This window comes from Lolium perenne, chromosome 6, assembly GCF_019359855.2.
Source record: "Lolium perenne isolate Kyuss_39 chromosome 6, Kyuss_2.0, whole genome shotgun sequence".
NCBI classification, from domain to species: Eukaryota; Viridiplantae; Streptophyta; class Magnoliopsida; order Poales; family Poaceae; genus Lolium; species Lolium perenne.
The window spans coordinates 262,877,810-262,899,569 of record NC_067249.2 but is presented as its reverse complement, the minus strand read 5'-3'; the positions used below and the strand labels follow the sequence as shown (position 1 = coordinate 262,899,569).

The window sequence follows — 21,760 nt, the reverse complement described above, 5'->3', positions numbered from 1 at the left end:
ACGCCATCAACTATTTCTTTGTTGAATATCATGTAAGTTGCTATGCATGTTCATCTTGTCTGAAGTAAGGGCGATTTATCATGATCAAATGGTTTGAGTATGCATATTGTTAGAGAAGAACATTGGGCCGCTAACTAAAGCCATGATCCATGGTGGAAGTTTCAGTTTTGGACAACAAACCTCAATCTCTTATGAGAATATTATCTGTTGTTGAATGCTTATGCATTAAAGAGGAGTCCATTATCTGTTGTCTATGTTGTCCCGGTATGGATGTCTAAGTTGAGAATAATCAAAAGCGAGAAATCCAATGTGAGCTTTCTCCTTAGACCTTTGTACAGGCGGCATAGAGGTACCCCTTTGTGACATTTGGTAAAAACATATGCTATGCAATGATAATCCATGTAAATCCAAGCTAATTAGGACAAGGTGCGGGCACTATTGGTATACTATGCATGAGGCTTGCAACTTGTAGTATATAATTTACATGATACATATGCTTTATTACTACCGTTGACAAAATTGTTTCTTGTTTTCAAAATAAAAGGTCTAGCACAAACATAGCAATCAATGCTTCCCTCTGCGAAGGGCCTTTCTTCTACTTTTATGTTGAGTCAGTTTACCTACTTCCTTCTATCTCAAGAAGCAAACACTTGTGTTAACTGTGCATTGATTCATACATACTTGCATATTGCACTTGTTATATTAATTTATGCTGATAATATCCATGAGATATACATGTTATAAGTTGAAAGCAACCGCTGAAACTTAATCTTCCTTTGTGTTGCTTCAATACCTTTACTTTGAATTTATTGCTTTATGAGTTAACTCTTATGCAAGACTTATTGATGCTTGTCTTGAAAGTACTATTCATGAAAAGTCTTTGCTATATGATTCAATTGTTAACTCATTGCATTTACATTGCTTCGAATCGTTGCATTCATTACATGTGCTTACAATAGTATTGATCAAGATTATGATGGCATGTCACTTCAGAAATTATCTTTGTTATCGTTTACCTACTCGGGACGAGTAGGAACTAAGCTTGGGGATGCTTGATACGTCTCAAACGTATCGATAATTTCTTATGTTCCATGCTTGTTTTATGATGATACTCACATGTTTTATACATACTTTATGTCATATTTATGCATTTTCCGGCACTAACCTATTAACGAGATGCCGAAGAGCCAGTTGTTGTTTTCTGCTGTTTTTGGTTTCAGAAATCCTAGTAAGGAAATATTCTCGGAATTGGACGAAATCAACGCCCAGGGGCCTATTTTTCCACGAAGCTTCCAGAAGACCGAGGGAGAAATGAAGTGGGGCCACGGGGCGCCGCCACACTAGGGCGGCGCGGCCTAGAGGGGGCCCGCGCGGCCCTAGCGTGTGGGGCCCCCGTGACTCCTCCGACTCCGCCCTTCCGCGTACTTAAAGCCTTCGTCGCGAAACCCCCAGTACCGAGAGCCACGATACGGAAAACCTTCCAGAGACGCCGCCGCCGCCAATCCCATCTCGGGGGATTCAGGAGATCGCCTCCGGCACCCTGCCGGAGAGGGGAATCATCTCCCGGAGGACTCTTCACCGCCATGGTCGCCTCCGGAGTGATGTGTGAGTAGTTCACCCCTGGACTATGGGTCCATAGCAGTAGCTAGATGGTTGTCTTCTCCTCTTGTGCTATCATTGTTAGATCTTGTGAGCTGCCTAACATGATCAAGATCATCTATTTGTAATGCTACATGTTGCGTTTGTTGGGATCCGATGAATATGGAATACTATGCTATGTTGATTATCAATCTATCATCTATGTGTTGTTTATGATCTTGCATGCTCTCCGTTATTAGTAGAGGCTCTGGCCAAGTCATTACTTGTAACTCCAAGAGGGAGTATTTATGCTCGATAGTGGGTTCATGCCTCCATTAAACCTGGGACAGTGACAGAAAGTTCTAAGGTTGTGGATGTGCTGTTGCCACTAGGGATAAAACATCAATGCTATATCTAAGGATGTATTTGTCGATTACATTACGCACCATACTTAATGCAATTTTCTGTTGTTTGCAACTTAATACTGGAGGGGGTTCGGATGATAACCTGAAGGTGGACTTTTTAGGCATAGATGCATGCTGGATAGCGGTCTATGTACTTTGTCATAATGCCCAATTGAATCTCACAATACTCATCATAACATGTATGTGCATGGTCATGCCCTCTTTATTTGTCGATTGCCCAACTGTAATTTGTTCACCCAACATGCTATTTATCTTATGGGAGAGACACCACTAGTGAACTGTGGACTCCGGTCCATTCTTTTACCTCGAATACAATCAACTGCAATACTTGTTCTACTATTTTCTGCAAACATCATCATCCACACTATACATCTAATCCTTTGTTACAGCAAGCCGGTGAGATTGACAACCTCACTGTCACGTTGGGGCAAAGTAATTTGGTTGTGTTGTGCAGGTTCCACGTTGGCACCGGAATCCCTGGTGTTGCGCCGCACTACACTCCATCACCAACAACCTTCAACGTGCTTCTTGGCTCCTACTGGTTCGATAAACCTTGGTTTCTTACTGAGGGAAACTTGCTGCTCTACGCATCACACCTTCCACTTGGGGTTCCCAACGGACGCGTGCTGTACGCGTATCACCGGCGCCCAAGGCAGGGAGCGTGAGCGGAGACACACCCGGCAGCGTCGCGCCTGGCGGCGGCGCGCCCGGCAACATCGCGCTCGGCAGCATCGCACCATGGCCGCTCAGAGTAGGGGGCGGCGCGGGCGGAGGAACGCCCGGCAGCGTCGCGCTATGGCCGGCGCTCAGAGTCGGGGGCAGCGTCACAACCGACGAGGGCACTGGAAGCCCCGTGGAGGAGTTAGGGATCGACATGGTCTCTGGCACGGTGGCCATGGACGAACCAGTCGTGGCCATCGCGTGACTTGCGCGGAGGAGAGGTGCAGTGATGAATTAGCGGAAGCAGGGAGATCGCGTCGGCGGAACTAGGTCCTGATTGCGAGCTCTGATAGCATGATAAAATTAAGATGTAGATTGATTTGGCTGACCCAACGTGCCTCATTGGGTAGGGTTCTTCTCATTATATAGATGTACATGATACAATTACGGATGAGTCCTATACGTATATGAGGTGTATACGGTATCTATTCTAACATTCGTGTCTTATTCACTCCACGCCCGCACAACACAGCCGCCGCCGCCCATGATGTCGCCTCCGTCGGCCCCCTAGCACCTCCCTCGCGCCCCACTATTCCTCGTGCTCCACCGTTCCTCGCCTCTCTGCCTCTCACCATCCTCCATCGCCGTTGTCTCCATCGATGCAAGCCAAGGCACCATCGAGGTCACACTCGTCGTGGAGTTCGTCGATGCTGCAACCGTCAGCGTCCATGGTGCTCCGCCGCGGGGTGGGGCCTACCTGGCAGTGACTAGAGGCTCCTAGCTCGCGAGCTGGCCCGAGCTGGACCGAGTTTTGCCTAAACTCGGTGCGAGCCTACTTTTCCGGCTCGTTGGCAAAACGAGCCAACCCGAGCCGAGCTGATTTCCGGCGAGCTAAAGCATGGCTCGGCCCGAGCTGGCTCATGTCCAGCCTTACTTCTAGCCATCCTTGAAGCGGAGGTTCTCGAACTCGGAGCGGCGGGTCTGCGCCCGGACGCGCTCGGTCCCCAACCTCAAGGTTTTGAGAGTGTCTCAAGCCTCCTTGGGCGGGTGATAGCGTGTATACACACGTCCGTTGGGAACCCCAAGAGGAAGGTGTGATGCGTACAGCGGCAAGTTTTCCCTCAGTAAGAAACCAAGGTTTATCGAACCAGTAGGAGCCAAGAAGCACGTTGAAGGTTGATGGCGGCGAGATGTAGTGCGGCGCAACACCAGGGATTCCGGCGCCAACGTGGAACCTGCACAACACAACCAAAGTACTTTGCCCCAACGAAACAGTGAGGTTGTCAATCTCACCGGCTTGCTGTTACAAAGGATTAGATGTATAGTGTGGATGATGATTGTTTGCAGAGAACAGTAAAACAAGTATTGCAGTAGATTGTATTCGATTAAAAGAATGGACCGGGGTCCACAGTTCACTAGACGTATCTCTCCCATAAGATAAATAGCATGTTGGGTGAACAAATTACAGTTGGGCAATTGACAAATAGAGAGGGCATGACAATGGACATACATGATATGATGAGTATTGTGAGATTCAATTGGGCATTACGACAAAGTACATAGACCGCTATCCAGCATGCATCTATGCCTAAAAAGTCCACTTTCAGGTTATCATCCGAACCCCTTCCGGTATTAAGTTGCAAGCAACAGACAATTGCATTAAGTATGGTGCGTAATGTAATCAATAACTATATCCTCGAACATAGCATCAATGTTTTATCCCTAGTGGCAACAGCACATCCACAACCTTAGAACTTTACATCCTTGTCCCAGATTTAATGGAGGCATGAACCCACTATCGAGCATAAATACTCCCTCTTGGAGTTACTAGCAAAAACTTGGCCAGAGCCTCTACTAACAACGGAGAGCATGCAAGATCATAAACAACACATAGGTAATAGATTGATAATCAACATAACATAGTATTCTCTATTCATCGGATCCCAACAAACACAACATATAGCATTACAGATAGATGATCTTGATCATGATAGGCAGCTCACAAGATCCGACAATGAAGCACAATGAGGAGAAGACAACCATCTAGCTACTGCTATGGACCCATAGTCCAGGGGTGAACTACTCACTCATCAATCCGGAGGCGACCATGGCGGTGTAGAGTCCTCCGGGAGATGATTCCCCTCTCCGGCAGGGTGCCGGAGGCGATCTCCTGAATCCCCCGAGATGGGATTGGCGGCGGCGGCGTCTCAGTAAGGTTTTCCGTATCATGGCTCTCGGTACTGGGGGTTTCGCGATGAAGGCTGTTTGTAGGCGGAAGGGCAGGTAAAGGGGCGTCACGAGGGGCCCACACCACAGGCCGGCGCGGCCAGGGCCTGGGCCGCGCCGCCCTGGTGTGTCACCACCTCGTGGCCCCACTTCGACTCTCCCTCGGTCTTCTGGAAGCTTCGTGGCAAAATAGGACCCTGGGCGTTGATTTCGTCCAATTCCGAGAATATTTCTTTACTAGGATTTCTGAAACCAAAAACAGCAGAAAACAGCAACTGGCTCTTCGGCATCTCGTTAATAGGTTAGTGCCGGAAAATGCATAATAATGACATATAATGTGTGTAAAACATGTGAGTATCATCATAAAAGTAGCATGGAACATAAGAAATTATAGATACGTTTGAGACGTATCAAGCATCCCCAAGCTTAGTTCCTATTCGTCCCGAGTAGGTAAATGATAACAAAGATAATTTCTTAGTGACAATGCTACCAACATAATCTTGATCAATACTATTGTAAGCACATGTAATGAATGCAGCGATTTGAAACAATGGTAGATGACATGAGTAAACAATTGAATCATAAAGCAAAGACTTTTCATGAATAGTACTTCAAGACAAGCATCAATAAGTCTTGCATAAGAGTTAACTCATAAAGCAATAATTCAAAGTAAAGGTATTGAAGCAACACAAAGGAAGATGAAGTTTCAGCGGTTGCTTTCAACTTGTAACATGTATATCTCATGGATATTGTCAATGTAAAGTAATATAACAAGTGCAATATGCAAGTATGTAGGAATCAATGCACAGTTCACACAAGTGTTTGCTTCTTGAGGTGGAGAGAAATAGGTGAACTGACTCAACATAAAAGTAAAAGAATGGCCCTTCGCAGAGGGAAGCATTGATTGCTATATTTGTGCTAGAGCTTTGGTTTTGAAAACAAGAAACAATTTTGTCAACGGTAGTAATAAAGCATATGAGTTATGTAATTTATATCTTACAAGTTGCAAGTCTCATGCATAGTATACTAATAGTGCCCGCACCTTGTCCTAATTAGCTTGGACTACCGGGATTATCGCAATGCACATGTTTTAACCAAGTGTCACAAAGGGGTACCTCTATGCCGCCTGTACAAAGATCTAAGGAGAAAGCTCGCATTGGATTTCTCGCTATTGGTTATTCTCAACTTAGACATCCATACCGGGACAACATAGACAACAGATAATGGACTCCTCTTTTATGTATAAGCATGTAGCAACAATTATTTTTCTCATATGAGATTGAGGATATATGTCCAAAACTGAAACTTCCACCATGGATCATGGCTTTAGTTAGCGGCCCAATGTTCTTCTCTAACAATATGCATGCTCTAACCATAAGGTGGTAGATCGCTCTTACTTCAGACAAGACGAACATGCATAGCAACTCACATGATATTCAACAAAGAATAGTTGATGGCGTCCCCAGGAACATGGTTATCGCACAACAAGCAACTTAATAAGAGATAAAGTGCATAAGTACATATTCAATACCACAATAGTTTTTAAGCTATTTGTCCCATGAGCTATATATTGTAAAGGTAAAGAATGGAAATTTTAAAGGTAGCACTCAAGCAATTTACTTTGGAATGGCGGAGAAATACCATGTGGTAGGTATGGTGGACACAAATGGCATAGTGGTTGGCTCAAGGATTTTTGATGCATGAGAAGTATTCCCTCTCGATACAAGGTTTAGGCTAGCAAGGTTATTTGAAACAAACACAAGGATGAACCGGTACAGCAAAACTCACATAAAAGACATATTGTAAATATTATAAGACTCTATACCGTCTTCCTTGTTGTTCAAACTCAATACTAGAAATTATCTAGACCTTAGAGAAACCAAACATGCAAATCAGATTTTAGCATGCTCTATGTATTTTTTCATTAATAAGTGCAAAGTATATGATGCAAGAGCTTAAACATGAGCACAACAATTGCCAAGTATCACCTTATTCAAGATATTATACCAATTACCACATATATCATTTTCCAATTCCAACCGTATAACAATTTAACGAAGAAGAAACTTTCGCCATGAATACTATGAGTAAAGCCTAAGGACATATTTGTCCATATGCAACAGCGGAGCGTGTCTCTCTCCCACACAATGAATGCTAGGATCCAACTTTATTCAAACAAAACAAAAACAAAAACAAACCGACGCTCCAAGCAAAGTACATAAGATGTGACGGAATAAAAATATAGTTTCAGGGGAGGAACCTGATAATGTTGTCGATGAAGAAGGGGATGCCTTGGGCATCCCCAAGCTTAGACGCTTGAGTCTTCTTGATGTATGAAGGGGTGAACCACCGGGGCATCCCCAAGCTTAGAGCTTTCACTCTCCTTGATCATAGTGTATATCATCCTCCTCTCTTGATCCTTGAAAACTTCCTCCACACCAAACTCGAAACAAACTCATTAGAGGATTAGTGCATAATCAAAATTCACATATTCAGAGGTGACACAATCATTTTTTATACTTCTGGACATTGCACAAAGCTACTGAAAGTCAATGGAACAAAGAAATCCATCTAACATAGCAAAACAGGCAATGCAAAATAAAAGGCAGAATCTGTCAAAACAGAACAGTTCGTAAAGACGAATTTTTAACAGGCACCAGACTTGCTCAGATGAGAAAACTTAAAACTAATGAAAGTTGCGTACATATCTGAGGATCACTCACTTAAATTGGCATAATTTTCTGAGTTACCTACAGAGAATTTTACCCAGATTCGTGACAGCAAAGAAAACTGTTTCTGCGCAGTAATCCAAATCTAGTATCTTACTTCTATTAGAGACTTTACTTGGCACAACATGCAATAAAACTAAGATAAGGAGAGGTTGCTACAGTAGTAAACAACTTCGAAGACTCAAATATAAAATAAAAGTACTGTAGTAAAAACATGGGTTGTCTCCCATAAGCGCTTTTCTTTAACGCCTTTCAGCTAGGCGCAGAAAGTGTGTATCAAGTATTATCAAGAGATGGAGCATCTACAGCGGGGTGTAGAGTTTTCTCAACCATGCATAGTATTTTGGATACATAGGTTTCAGCGACTCCCTTTTCATTAGTCTTGGGCTTGCTACTCTCATCAAACAAATTTTCAGGAACAAGCCAAGCATAGTTATTTTCTAGTGCCTCATGCATTGCTAGGAGCTTACATGGTATTGGTGCTTTAATCTCCCCACCATCATTAACATTATTAGTGTACTTAATTCTATCCATATCCATTTTTTCAAGTGTTCTTTTAAAATCGGTGATCATACCAAGCCTATCATGCTTACTAAAAACTTTTCTAGCTTCTTTGGCTACATCCTCAAATTCTCGCACTAGGACTTTTAAAACAAAATCTCTCTTCTCTCCCCCCTCCATATCAGAAAGTGTAAGAAACATGTGTTGTATCATGGGGTTGAGACTAATAAATCTAGCTTCCATCATGCGTACCAAACAAACAGAAGCATCTTCATAGGTAGGGACATCTTTTGCAATGGGTATATCTTTAAGGTCTTCATGCATACTAACATGGGTGAAAAATTCTTCTATATTATCTCTCCCAATTATAGACCCTTGTCCTACTGGTATATATTTTTCAGTAAAATTAAAAGGAAACATGTTGAAATAAGTAAAGCAAATGCAAGTAACTAAATTTTTTTTTGTGTTTTTAATATAGCAAACAAGATAGTAAATAAAGTAAAACTAGCAACTAATTTTTTTGTGTTTTGATTTAGTGCAGCAAACAAAGTAGTAAATAAAATAAAGCAAGACAAAGACAAAGTAAAGAGATTGCGATGTGGAGACTCCCCTTGCAGCGTGTCTTGATCTCCCCGGCAACGGCGCCAGAAAATATGCTTGATAGCGTGTATACACACGTCCGTTGGGAACCCCAAGAGGAAGGTGTGATGCGTACAGCGGCAAGTTTTCCCTCAGTAAGAAACCAAGGTTTATCGAACCAGTAGGAGCCAAGAAGCACGTTGAAGGTTGATGGCGGCGAGATGTAGTGCGGCGCAACACCAGGGATTCCGGCGCCAACGTGGAACCTGCACAACACAACCAAAGTACTTTGCCCCAACGAAACAGTGAGGTTGTCAATCTCACCGGCTTGCTGTTACAAAGGATTAGATGTATAGTGTGGATGATGATTGTTTGCAGAGAACAGTAAAACAAGTATTGCAGTAGATTGTATTCGATTAAAAGAATGGACCGGGGTCCACAGTTCACTAGAGGTATCTCTCCCATAAGAATGGACCGGGGTCCACAGTTCACTAGAGGGTATGACCATGCACATACATGTTATGATGAGTATTGTGAGATTCAATTGGGCATTACGACAAAGTACATAGACCGCTATCCAGCATGCATCTATGCTAAAAAGTCCACTTTCAGGTTATCATCCGAACCCCTTCCGGTATTAAGTTGCAAGCAACAGACAATTGCATTAAGTATGGTGCGTAATGTAATCAATAACTATATCCTCGAACATAGCATCAATGTTTTATCCCTAGTGGCAACAGCACATCCACAACCTTAGAACTTTCTGTCACTGTCCCAGATTTAATGGAGGCATGAACCCACTATCGAGCATAAATACTCCCTCTTGGAGTTACTAGCAAAAACTTGGCCAGAGCCTCTACTAACAACGGAGAGCATGCAAGATCATAAACAACACATAGGTAATAGATTGATAATCAACATAACATAGTATTCTCTATTCATCGGATCCCAACAAACACAACATATAGCATTACAGATAGATGATCTTGATCATGATAGGAAGCTCACAAGATCCGACAATGAAGCACAATGAGGAGAAGACAACCATCTAGCTACTGCTATGGACCCATAGTCCAGGGGTGAACTACTCACTCATCAATCCGGAGGCGACCATGGCGGTGTAGAGTCCTCCGGGAGATGATTCCCCTCTCCGGCAGGGTGCCGGATGCGATCTCCTGAATCCCCCGAGATGGGATTGGCGGCGGCTGCGTCTCAGTAAGGTTTTCCGTATCATGGCTCTCGGTACTGGGGGTTTCGCGATGAAGGCTGTTTGTAGGCGGAAGGGCAGGTAAAGGGGCGTCACGAGGGGCCCACACCACAGGCCGGCGCGGCCAGGGCCTGGGCCGCGCCGCCCTGGTGTGTCGCCACCTCGTGGCCCCACTTCGACTCTCCCTCGGTCTTCTGGAAGCTTCGTGGCAAAATAGGACCCTGGGCGTTGATTTCGTCCAATTCCGACAATATTTCTTTACTAGGATTTCTGAAACCAAAAACAGCAGAAAACAGCAACTGGCTCTTCGGCATCTCGTTAATAGGTTAGTGCCGGAAAATGCATAATAATGACATATAATGTGTGTAAAACATGTGAGTATCATCATAAAAGTAGCATGGAACATAAGAAATTATAGATACGTTTGAGACGTATCAAGCATCCCCAAGCTTAGTTCCTATTCGTCCCGAGTAGGTAAACGATAACAAAGATAATTTCTTAGTGACAATGCTACCAACATAATCTTGATCAATACTATTGTAAGCACATGTAATGAATGCAGCGATTTGAAACAATGGTAGATGACATGAGTAAATAATTGAATCATAAAGCAAAGACTTTTCATGAATAGTACTTCAAGACAAGCATCAATAAGTCTTGCATAAGAGTTAACTCATAAAGCAATAATTCAAAGTAAAGGTATTGAAGCAACACAAAGGAAGATGAAGTTTCAGCGGTTGCTTTCAACTTGTAACATGTATATCTCATGGATATTGTCAATGTAAAGTAATATAACAAGTGCAATATGCAAGTATGTAGGAATCAATGCACAGTTCACACAAGTGTTTGCTTCTTGAGGTGGAGAGAAATAGGTGAACTGACTCAACATAAAAGTAAAAGAATGGCCCTTCGCAGAGGGAAGCATTGATTGCTATATTTGTGCTAGAGCTTTGGTTTTGAAAACAAGAAACAATTTTGTCAACGGTAGTAATAAAGCATATGAGTTATGTAATTTATATCTTACAAGTTGCAAGTCTCATGCATAGTATACTAATAGTGCCCGCACCTTGTCCTAATTAGCTTGGACTACCGGGATTATCGCAATGCACATGTTTTAACCAAGTGTCACAAAGGGGTACCTCTATGCCGCCTGTACAAAGATCTAAGGAGAAAGCTCGCATTGGATTTCTCGCTATTGGTTATTCTCAACTTAGACATCCATACCGGGACAACATAGACAACAGATAATGGACTCCTCTTTTATGTATAAGCATGTAGCAACAATTATTTTTCTCATATGAGATTGAGGATATATGTCCAAAACTGAAACTTCCACCATGGATCATGGCTTTAGTTAGCGGCCCAATGTTCTTCTCTAACAATATGCATGCTCTAACCATAAGGTGGTAGATCGCTCTTACTTCAGACAAGACGAACATGCATAGCAACTCACATGATATTCAACAAAGAATAGTTGATGGCGTCCCCAGGAACATGGTTATCGCACAACAAGCAACTTAATAAGAGATAAAGTGCATAAGTACATATTCAATACCACAATAGTTTTTAAGCTATTTGTCCCATGAGCTATATATTGTAAAGGTAAAGAATGGAAATTTTAAAGGTAGCACTCAAGCAATTTACTTTGGAATGGCGGAGAAATACCATGTGGTAGGTATGGTGGACACAAATGGCATAGTGGTTGGCTCAAGGATTTTTGATGCATGAGAAGTATTCCCTCTCGATACAAGGTTTAGGCTAGCAAGGTTATTTGAAACAAACACAAGGATGAACCGGTACAGCAAAACTCACATAAAAGACATATTGTAAACATTATAAGACTCTATACCGTCTTCCTTGTTGTTCAAACTCAATACTAGAAATTATCTAGACCTTAGAGAAACCAAACATGCAAATCAGATTTTAGCATGCTCTATGTATTTTTTCATTAATAAGTGCAAAGTATATGATGCAAGAGCTTAAACATGAGCACAACAATTGCCAAGTATCACCTTATTCAAGATATTATACCAATTACCACATATATCATTTTCCAATTCCAACCGTATAACAATTTAACGAAGAAGAAACTTTCGCCATGAATACTATGAGTAAAGCCTAAGGACATATTTGTCCATATGCAACAGCGGAGCATGTCTCTCTCCCACACAATGAATGCTAGGATCCAACTTTATTCAAAAAAAACAAAAACAAAAACAAACCGACGCTCCAAGCAAAGTACATAAGATGTGACGGAATAAAAATATAGTTTCAGGGGAGGAACCTGATAATGTTGTCGATGAAGAAGGGGATGCCTTGGGCATCCCCAAGCTTAGACGCTTGAGTCTTCTTGATGTATGCAGGGGTGAACCACCGGGGCATCCCCAAGCTTAGAGCTTTCACTCTCCTTGATCATAGTGTATATCATCCTCCTCTCTTGATCCTTGAAAACTTCCTCCACACCAAACTCGAAACAAACTCATTAGAGGATTAGTGCATAATCAAAATTCACATATTCAGAGGTGACACAATCATTCTTTATACTTCTGGACATTGCACAAAGCTACTGAAAGTCAATGGAACAAAGAAATCCATCTAACATAGCAAAACAGGCAATGCAAAATAAAAGGCAGAATCTGTCAAAACAGAACAGTTCGTAAAGACGAATTTTTAACAGGCACCAGACTTGCTCAGATGAGAAAACTTAAAACTAATGAAAGTTGCGTACATATCTGAGGATCACTCACTTAAATTGGCATAATTTTCTGAGTTACCTACAGAGAATTTTACCCAGATTCGTGACAGCAAAGAAAACTGTTTCTGCGCAGTAATCCAAATCTAGTATCTTACTTCTATTAGAGACTTTACTTGGCACAACAATGCAATAAAACTAAGATAAGGAGAGGTTGCTACAGTAGTAAACAACTTCGAAGACTCAAATATAAAATAAAAGTACTGTAGTAAAAACATGGATTGTCTCCCATAAGCGCTTTTCTTTAACGCCTTTCAGCTAGGCGCAGAAAGTGTGTATCAAGTATTATCAAGAGATGGAGCATCTACAGCGGGGTGTAGAGTTTTCTCAACCATGCATAGTATTTTGGATACATAGGTTTCAGCGGCTCCCTTTTCATTAGTCTTGGGCTTGCTACTCTCATCAAACAAATTTTCAGGAACAAGCCAAGCATAGTTATTTTCTAGTGCCTCATGCATTGCTAGGAGCTTACATGGTATTGGTGCTTTAATCTCCCCACCATCATTAACATTATTAGTGTACTTAATTCTATCCATATCCATTTTTTCAAGTGTTCTTTTAAAATCGGTGATCATACCAAGCCTATCATGCTTACTAAAAACTTTTCTAGCTTCTTTGGCTACATCCTCAAATTCTCGCACTAGGACTTTTAAAACAAAATCTCTCTTCTCTCCCCCCTCCATATCAGAAAGTGTAAGAAACATGTGTTGTATCATGGGGTTGAGACTAATAAATCTAGCTTCCATCATGCGTACCAAACAAACAGAAGCATCTTCATAGGTAGGGACAGCTTTTGCAATGGGTATATCTTTAAGGTCTTCATGCATACTAACATGGGTGAAAAATTCTTCTATATTATCTCTCCCAATTATAGACCCTTGTCCTACTGGTATATATTTTTCAGTAAAATTAAAAGGAAACATGTTGAAATAAGTAAAGCAAATGCAAGTAACTAATTTTTTTTGTGTGTTTTTAATATAGCAAACAAGATAGTAAATAAAGTAAAACTAGCAACTAATTTTTTTGTGTTTTGATTTAGTGCAGCAAACAAAGTAGTAAATAAAATAAAGCAAGACAAAGACAAAGTAAAGAGATTGCGATGTGGAGACTCCCCTTGCAGCGTGTCTTGATCTTCCCGGCAACGGCGCCAGAAAATATGCTTGATAGCGTGTATACACACGTCCGTTGGGAACCCCAAGAGGAAGGTGTGATGCGTACAGCGGCAAGTTTTCCCTCAGTAAGAAACCAAGGTTTATCGAACCAGTAGGAGCCAAGAAGCACGTTGAAGGTTGATGGCGGCGAGATGTAGTGCGGCGCAACACCAGGGATTCCGGCGCCAACGTGGAACCTGCACAACACAACCAAAGTACTTTGCCCCAACGAAACAGTGAGGTTGTCAATCTCACCGGCTTGCTGTTACAAAGGATTAGATGTATAGTGTGGATGATGATTGTTTGCAGAGAACAGTAAAACAAGTATTGCAGTAGATTGTATTCGATTAAAAGAATGGACCGGGGTCCACAGTTCACTAGAGGTATCTCTCCCATAAGAATGGACCGGGGTCCACAGTTCACTAGAGGGTATGACCATGCACATACATGTTATGATGAGTATTGTGAGATTCAATTGGGCATTACGACAAAGTACATAGACCGCTATCCAGCATGCATCTATGCCTAAAAAGTCCACTTTCAGGTTATCATCCGAACCCCTTCCGGTATTAAGTTGCAAGCAACAGACAATTGCATTAAGTATGGTGCGTAATGTAATCAATAACTATATCCTCGAACATAGCATCAATGTTTTATCCCTAGTGGCAACAACACATCCACAACCTTAGAACTTTCTGTCACTGTCCCAGATTTAATGGAGGCATGAACCCACTATCGAGCATAAATACTCCCTCTTGGAGTTACTAGCAAAAACTTGGCCAGAGCCTCTACTAACAACGGAGAGCATGCAAGATCATAAACAACACATAGGTAATAGATTGATAATCAACATAACATAGTATTCTCTATTCATCGGATCCCAACAAACACAACATATAGCATTACAGATAGATGATCTTGATCATGATAGGCAGCTCACAAGATCCGACAATGAAGCACAATGAGGAGAAGACAACCATCTAGCTACTGCTATGGACCCATAGTCCAGGGGTGAACTACTCACTCATCAATCCGGAGGCGACCATGGCGGTGTAGAGTCCTCCGGGAGATGATTCCCCTCTCCGGCAGGGTGCCGGAGGCGATCTCCTGAATCCCCCGAGATGGGATTGGCGGCGGCGGTGTCTCAGTAAGGTTTTCCGTATCGTGGCTCTCGGTACTGGGGGTTTCACGACGAAGGCTATTTGTAGGCGGAAGGGCAGGTAAAGGGGCGTCACGAGGGGCCCACACCACAGGCCGGCGCGGCCAGGGCCTGGGCCGCGCCGCCCTGGTGTGTCGCCACCTCGTGGCCCCACTTCGACTCTCCCTCGGTCTTCTGGAAGCTTCGTGGCAAAATAGGACCCTGGGCGTTGATTTCGTCCAATTCCGAGAATATTTCTTTACTAGGATTTCTGAAACCAAAAACAGCAGAAAACAGCAACTGGCTCTTCGGCATCTCGTTAATAGGTTAGTGCCGGAAAATGCATAATAATGACATATAATGTGTGTAAAACATGTGAGTATCATCATAAAAGTAGCATGGAACATAAGAAATTATAGATACGTTTGAGACGTATCAGCGGGTACCTTCACGGCCAGCAAGCGCAACATCTCCGGTGGCACGGCTCGGAGGATGGCGCCCAAAGCCTCACGGTTGCCGTGGTAGTCGCTCGACTACCTCCCACTGGCCATGCAGCTGCACTCGCATGATGAGCGCCCAGTCAGAGTAGTTCGTGCGGGTGAGCATGAGAGGAGTCGCCGCCACCACGGAGTTGTGCCGGACGACGCGCTCGACGACGCGGACCTCGCCACCGCTGCTGCTGCCGCTGCCGTCGGTGAGCTGCGCCGTCGGTGGAGTGCGCAGGTCCTTCTCCTCCGCCATCTTCTTCACGAGCTCGGTCGCCTTGGCCTTATCAGCTTCGTCCGCCATCACCACAGGAACCACGAGCGGAAAAAGGCTCTGATACCAAATGATAGATATCTAGCTAGAGGTTGAGGAAGACTCACGCAGGTTCAGGCAACACACTTCTGCCTCAGAAATGATAGATATCTAGCTAGAGGTTGAGGAAGACTCACGCAGGTTCAGGCAACACACTTCTGCCTCCTTTTCCTTTTCTCAACTTAGTAAAGATAACGGTGATTACAGGGGCTTAAATAGCCGGTCCAACCCAGCTAATACACACCCACTAATCCATGCAACATACGGTCAAGCCACACAACAGCTTGATCCGATTCTTACTCCACGCACACACTCGTCTAACGGCCACGCGACTCGGCCATTTTGATCCCTGCATGCAGCTGACTCCTACTAACAAATACTTGGCTAATTCACGTGCATGCATGTACTAAACTAGCCACTGAACCGCACTCTCTCTATCACTAGTGCTGTACTCTCTTGCCAGTCTGCTCCTCTGCCATTACTACATGCACTTAATTAACCCAGCAACTAAACACATGACATGATGCAATCAATGATAAAGATGAGACTAAATATGTATGCAACAAGGTTAACTCAAACAATGCACGCCGGCGCCCAAGGCAGGGAGCGCGGGCGGAGACACACCCGGCACCGTCGCGCTCGGCAGCATCGCACCATGACCGCTCAGAGTAGGGGGCGTCGCGGGCGGAGGAACGCCCGGCAGCGTCGCGCCCGGCAGCGTCGCGCCCGGCAGCGTCGCGCTATGGCCGGCGCTCAGAGTCGGGGGCAGCGTCGCGACCGACGAGGGCACTGGAAGCCCCGTGGAGGAGTCAGGGATCGACACGGTCTCTGGCACGGTGGCCATGGACGAACCAGTCGTGGCCATCGCGTGACTTGCGCGGAGGAGAGGCGCAGCGATGAATTAGCGGAAGCAGGGAGATCGCGTCGGCGAAACTAGGTCTTGATCGCGAGCTCTGATACCATGATAAAATTAAGATGTAGATTGATTTGGCTGACCCAACGTGCCTCATTGGGTAGGGTTCTTCTCATTATATAGATGTACATAATACAATTACAGATGAGTCCTACACGTATATGAGGTGTATACGGTATCTATTCTAACATTCGTGTCTTATTCACTCCACGCCGCACAACACAGCCGCCGCGCCGCCGCCGCCCATGATGTCGCCTCCGTCGGCCCCCTAGCACCTCCCTCGCGCCCCACTATTCCCCGTGCTCCACCGTTCCTCGCCTCTCTGCCTCTCACCATCCTCCATCGCCGCTGTCTCCATCGATGCAAGCCAAGGCACCATCGAGGTCACACTCGTTGCGGAGTTCGTCGATGCTGCAACCGTCAGCGTCCATGGTGCTCCGCCGCGCGGTGGGGCCTACCTGGCAGTGACTAGAGGCTCCTAGCTCGCGAGCTGGCCCGAGCTGGACCGAGTTTTGCCTAAGCTCGGTGCGAGCCTACTTTTCCGGCTCGTTGGCAAAACGAGCCAACCCGAGCCGAGCTGATTTCCGGCGAGCTAAAGCATGGCTCGGCCCGAGCTGGCTCATGTCCAGCCTTACTTCTAGCCATCCTTGAAGCGGAGGTTCTCGAACTCGGAGCGGCGGGTCTGCGCCCGGACGCGCTCGGTCCCCAACCTCAAGGTTTTGAGAGTGTCTCAAGCCTCCTTGGGCGGGTACCTTCACGGCCAGCAAGCGCAACATCTCCGGTGGCACGGCTCGGAGGATGGCGCCCAAAGCCTCAGGGTTGTCGTGGTAGTCGCTCGACCACCTCCCACTAGCCATGCAGCTGCACCCGCATGACGAGCGCCCAGTCGGAGTAGTTCGTGCGGGTGAGCTTGAGAGGAGGCGCCGCCACGGACGACGCGCTCGACGACACGGACCTCGCCGCTGTTGTCGCCGCTGTCGGAGAGCTAGGCCCTTGGTGGAGTAGCAGGTCATCCGCCATCTTCTTCTCTAGCTCCGTCTCCTTGGCCTTCTCAGCTTCATCCTGAACTCCTCTCTCTCTCTCTTCTACCTCACGTAGACATACACATGGAGAGACGAGTATTTTGGCTCCGGCTGTTTCTCACAACTCTCACCTTTTCTTCTTCTTAATCTCTGAAATAAACTTGATGGGTAGTGTATCTACAATGTGGGGCGCTAGCGGAGGGTGCTAGGATTATTTTCCTAGACAAGCAGCGGTTTCACTAGCGAATCCTGGCACCAGGTGTTGCGTTGACGCAAAAATAGACAGCGACGCTAGTGGAGAAGGGCGCCAGCGGAAGACGGTTTCCCTTCTGTTTTAGCGTCTATCGTTGAAAAGGGGCGATGCTTAGATCTTTTTAATTTAATACTGTTTGTTTTCCTCTATTAGAGGCTAGATAAGCGTCCACCATTCGACATGCCCTTACAGGGGCTTAAGTAGATACACGCACACACAAACAGCTGGGGCGCCACTCATGCCACTAACCCATCCACGCGCTAACTAGGACCACTTCAGAATATTGAGATGTTTGAAGACTGTGTGCATCTTAGTTATGAAGAGATCAGGTGTAATTGTTTTTCATAAGTAATAAAGCACCCATTATAAAAAAAGCTATGGTCAGTTCTACCGGCAGTCTGGCACGCGGTCCAGTCGCACATGCATAGCTTACAACCTGCAGGCGGCTAGCTTTAAAACTAAATAGATACCGAATCACTCAGCTGGTTTGCATGCAACTCAATGTTCGTCTGCACTTGCACGGCCAACATCCGGTATCGCACCATGCACACATGCTTGAGTGCTATCGTACGAGCAACACTATGTAGCTACATGCAGAAACAAATTACTAATGCAGATAGAATCAAGATTAAGAGCTAACAACATTTGCCCCTTTTTATACGGATGTGCAGTTCAGTTGTAAATTACAATTTTCCTTAATTATTATAAAGTTTCACCTGCAATGTCCTACACCTGTATGTTGATCCGCTAGATGTATTTATTTTCTCGCTGCTCTACGTGAGGCGTCAATTGGTCATTCAAAAAAATTAAATGAGTTTCTCCTGTTAGCACGTACGTAGCAAAGGGACTCAAAGGTTCGGTGGATACGTCATGAAAGTCCAGTTTCGGGGTCAGCTCCGGTTAGATCTCAAGAATATCTCAACTTATCTAGACAGATATTCAATTCGTCGTTAAAGAAAGTCTCAATTTATGTGGACACGCTTTCAAGTTGTCTTTATTGTATTTGAGATGGTGAATAAGAAAATGCTCATTCCATGCTTTCTGGTAACAACTCTACAACCACCTAAAGTCGAAATAATGCATCCTTAACACCTATATTAAGCATCTCCACATAACTTTTGTGTTGTATTGTATCCAACGGTACTCATGAAGGCCATATATATTGTATATCACATGGCCCCTTGGATATATCATGTCTCATCCGGATGATTTGTATTTGATGAATAGAAAGAGCACATAGGGGAGCAAGAAAGAACAACGTACCATCGAGATGTGGGCTTTGAATTGTGTGTCCGGTAGATGGCTAAATATGGGCCACGAGGGCCGAAAGATGGCTTGAAAAAGAACACGGAGTAAATGGTGGGAAAATAAGGAAGAATAGGTCTTTCCCAAGTGTTTCAAGAAAACACACAGCAATGGTTTCGGTGGGAAACTCTCCGTGTTTCGGAAGATAACGGCGTGAACCTTCCCGCCGACGCCCGTGGGAAGGAAATTGTCGATGTGGCCCAAATTCTTTGCCGAGGCAAAGACTTGCTGATGTAACAGCTCTATCAAGCGTGGACAACACGTCCACGTGTCCTAGGAGCTTGCCATGCTCAATTCTTTGCCGTGCGCATTTCCAACACTTTGTTGTTTATCTTTTGTTCTCTATGCCATGTCCAAAACATTGCCGTATGAATTATCTATATTTTCCGTGTACTCTATCGTTAGTGTGTAATGCTTAAGCTTTAAAGAAAGAAATGACCTTTATTGAAAAAATAAATTTACTCCTTGAGGTTTTACACAAATTTAATTTGCATGCAGTTCAAATAAAAAAAAGTTATTCGCTTGCGTGTGCGGTGTGCATCGTTCTTCATCAGATGGGTCGATGATGGCATGCATGTACGGTTACATATCACGTTATATGTCTAGGGCAGCAAGCTCCCCTAGGAAGGCGTCGGCGTGTTCCGGCTTGACGCATAGAGAAATTACGTTGAGGCCGTACTTCCCCTTGCACGGCGGGCAAAGGTAGCAGAACAAAGCCACCGTCTTTTCCCCCTGCCACATGACCCGTGCGGGCTTCCCACTCCCGAAATCCACCGCGTCGAACCCAAGGTTCCGCCAGCTTGAAATGGTGAGGATGTTGTAACTTGGCGGCACCTGCTGCGGCTCATCACTACTGCCCACATTCTTGTACAGGTCCGGTATCTTCTCCTTGGCAAGCCTGATGAGCTTCACCAGGTCCTTGATGTCGCTGTTGGCCACCGTGCCGCTCGTCGCTTGGACAAACTGCATGGTGAGGCAGTTGCCGTAGAACCCATCCTTGGCACCGACGACCTCACGCACGTTGCTCAGGAAGACGAGCAGCGCGGGGGCCTCGCTGTCGGACATGGTCGCGCGGGTGCGGCACCGCCAAAGCACCGCGGCGACGGCTTCGAAAGTCGTGCAGTCGCCGCACTCGGCTTTGACACGGCTGATCGAGCTCGAGGAGATGGTCACATCGAGGCTGGCCATTTCGTCTGTTTCGATGCGCATCTGGGACCTCAGCCAGGCGACCATCGGCTGCGGGAGGCACGGGAGCGAGCCGTCGAACCTCACGGGAACGACGGACGGGGCCGGCATCCCGCGGGCAAGCTCGCCGATGGCCTGGAGGAACTGCGCCATCCCCACTCCGTCGGCAATGAGGTGGTTCCATGTCACCCCGACGGCGAACCCGCCGCACGAGAACTCGGTCACCTGCATCAGCAGAAGGGCGTCGTTGAGGCAGCAATACTCACCAGGATAACGAAGGGTGAGATCCTTGAGGAGCAGAGGCGACGAGGTAGATAGTTCGTCCAGGGAGCAGCTGGCCGACGCGGCCACGAACGAGGCGCCTTCACCGGTACATGCGATGTGGTGGAGCTCTCCGTCAGCTCCGGTGGCGAGTCGCCCGGCCATAGGGTGGTAGCGCACCAGTGCCTGCGACAAGGCCTTCTTGATGGTCTCGATCGTGTCGTCGATTGGTTGGTCGAACAAAAGGAGAGCCGCAGTCGGAAAAGGAACGAAACAATTGTCGAATGAGGAGAGATTGATTATGCTGCCCGGCGTCGCTGGCTCGGACTGCCCGACGACCACCACCGGCGAGGACTTGCTCACTACAGCGCTCATGATACTATGCTTTCTCAGGCCGGGTTGATGCTCTTAGTTACCGGCTGGGCTGGCTGTTCATATAGGCATAACATGTAGTATACATTATGTTGCCCTGTTGTCCATCAAAGTTGACTTTCACACAATCAAACCGTGTTGATGTAAGAGCATCTCCAGTCGCGTCCCCCAAACCGTCCCCCAAAGGGATTTGGGGCGCGCCGGACAGAAAAAGCGTTCCAGCCGCGTCCCCCAAAGCCCTTTTTTGTCCGGCGCGCCCCTATACGGTGTCCGGCGCCCCGAGCCCGTCCCCGTCCCACAGGGGACGCTCCGGGGACGCCGGACACAACGAAAAGCGAGGCCAACCGACGCGGGGCCGACCCGTCAGCGGCACAGGGAAAATTCGTCTCACACTCCCGCCAAATCCCGCCGCTCCCGCCAAATCGCGCCTTTTCCGCCGCGCACAGGCCTCCCAAAACATATCCCGCCGCCGATTCATTTCTCCTATCCCGCCGATTTCTTTCTCCCTCCCGCCGTCCACCCGCCGCCGCTACCCTCTCCCCATTCCATGGCGCCGCCGACAGCCCCCAAAAAGATGGCGAAGAAAGCGGCCAAGAAGCCGCCGGGCAATGCGACGATAGGGGCGAAAGCGCCGTTCGCGAAGCCGCGGAAGGCGCCGGCTGCGAAGAAGAAGCCTGAAGGAATGACCGAAGATCAATGGCAGCA

At 45.9% G+C, this 21,760-nt stretch overlaps 1 protein-coding gene across 1 annotated transcript; it reads right to left on the bottom strand.

Moving 5' to 3' along the window:
* Nucleotides 1-19,672: 19,672 nt before the first annotated feature.
* On the bottom strand, nucleotides 19,673-21,092 carry LOC127305416 (acyl transferase 15). Its single transcript, XM_051335834.2, has one exon. It carries the CDS (start codon nucleotides 21,056-21,058, stop codon nucleotides 19,832-19,834), a length of 1,227 nt encoding a protein of 408 aa, XP_051191794.1. The 5' UTR covers nucleotides 21,059-21,092; the 3' UTR covers nucleotides 19,673-19,831.
* Between the last annotated feature and the right edge of the window lie 668 nt (nucleotides 21,093-21,760).

Bases quoted from the DNA above. Each gene is read 5' to 3' on its own strand.
- LOC127305416 (XM_051335834.2), bottom strand. From the start codon at position 21,058: ATGAGCGCTGTAGTGAGCAAGTCCTCGCCGGTGGTGGTCGTCGGGCAG.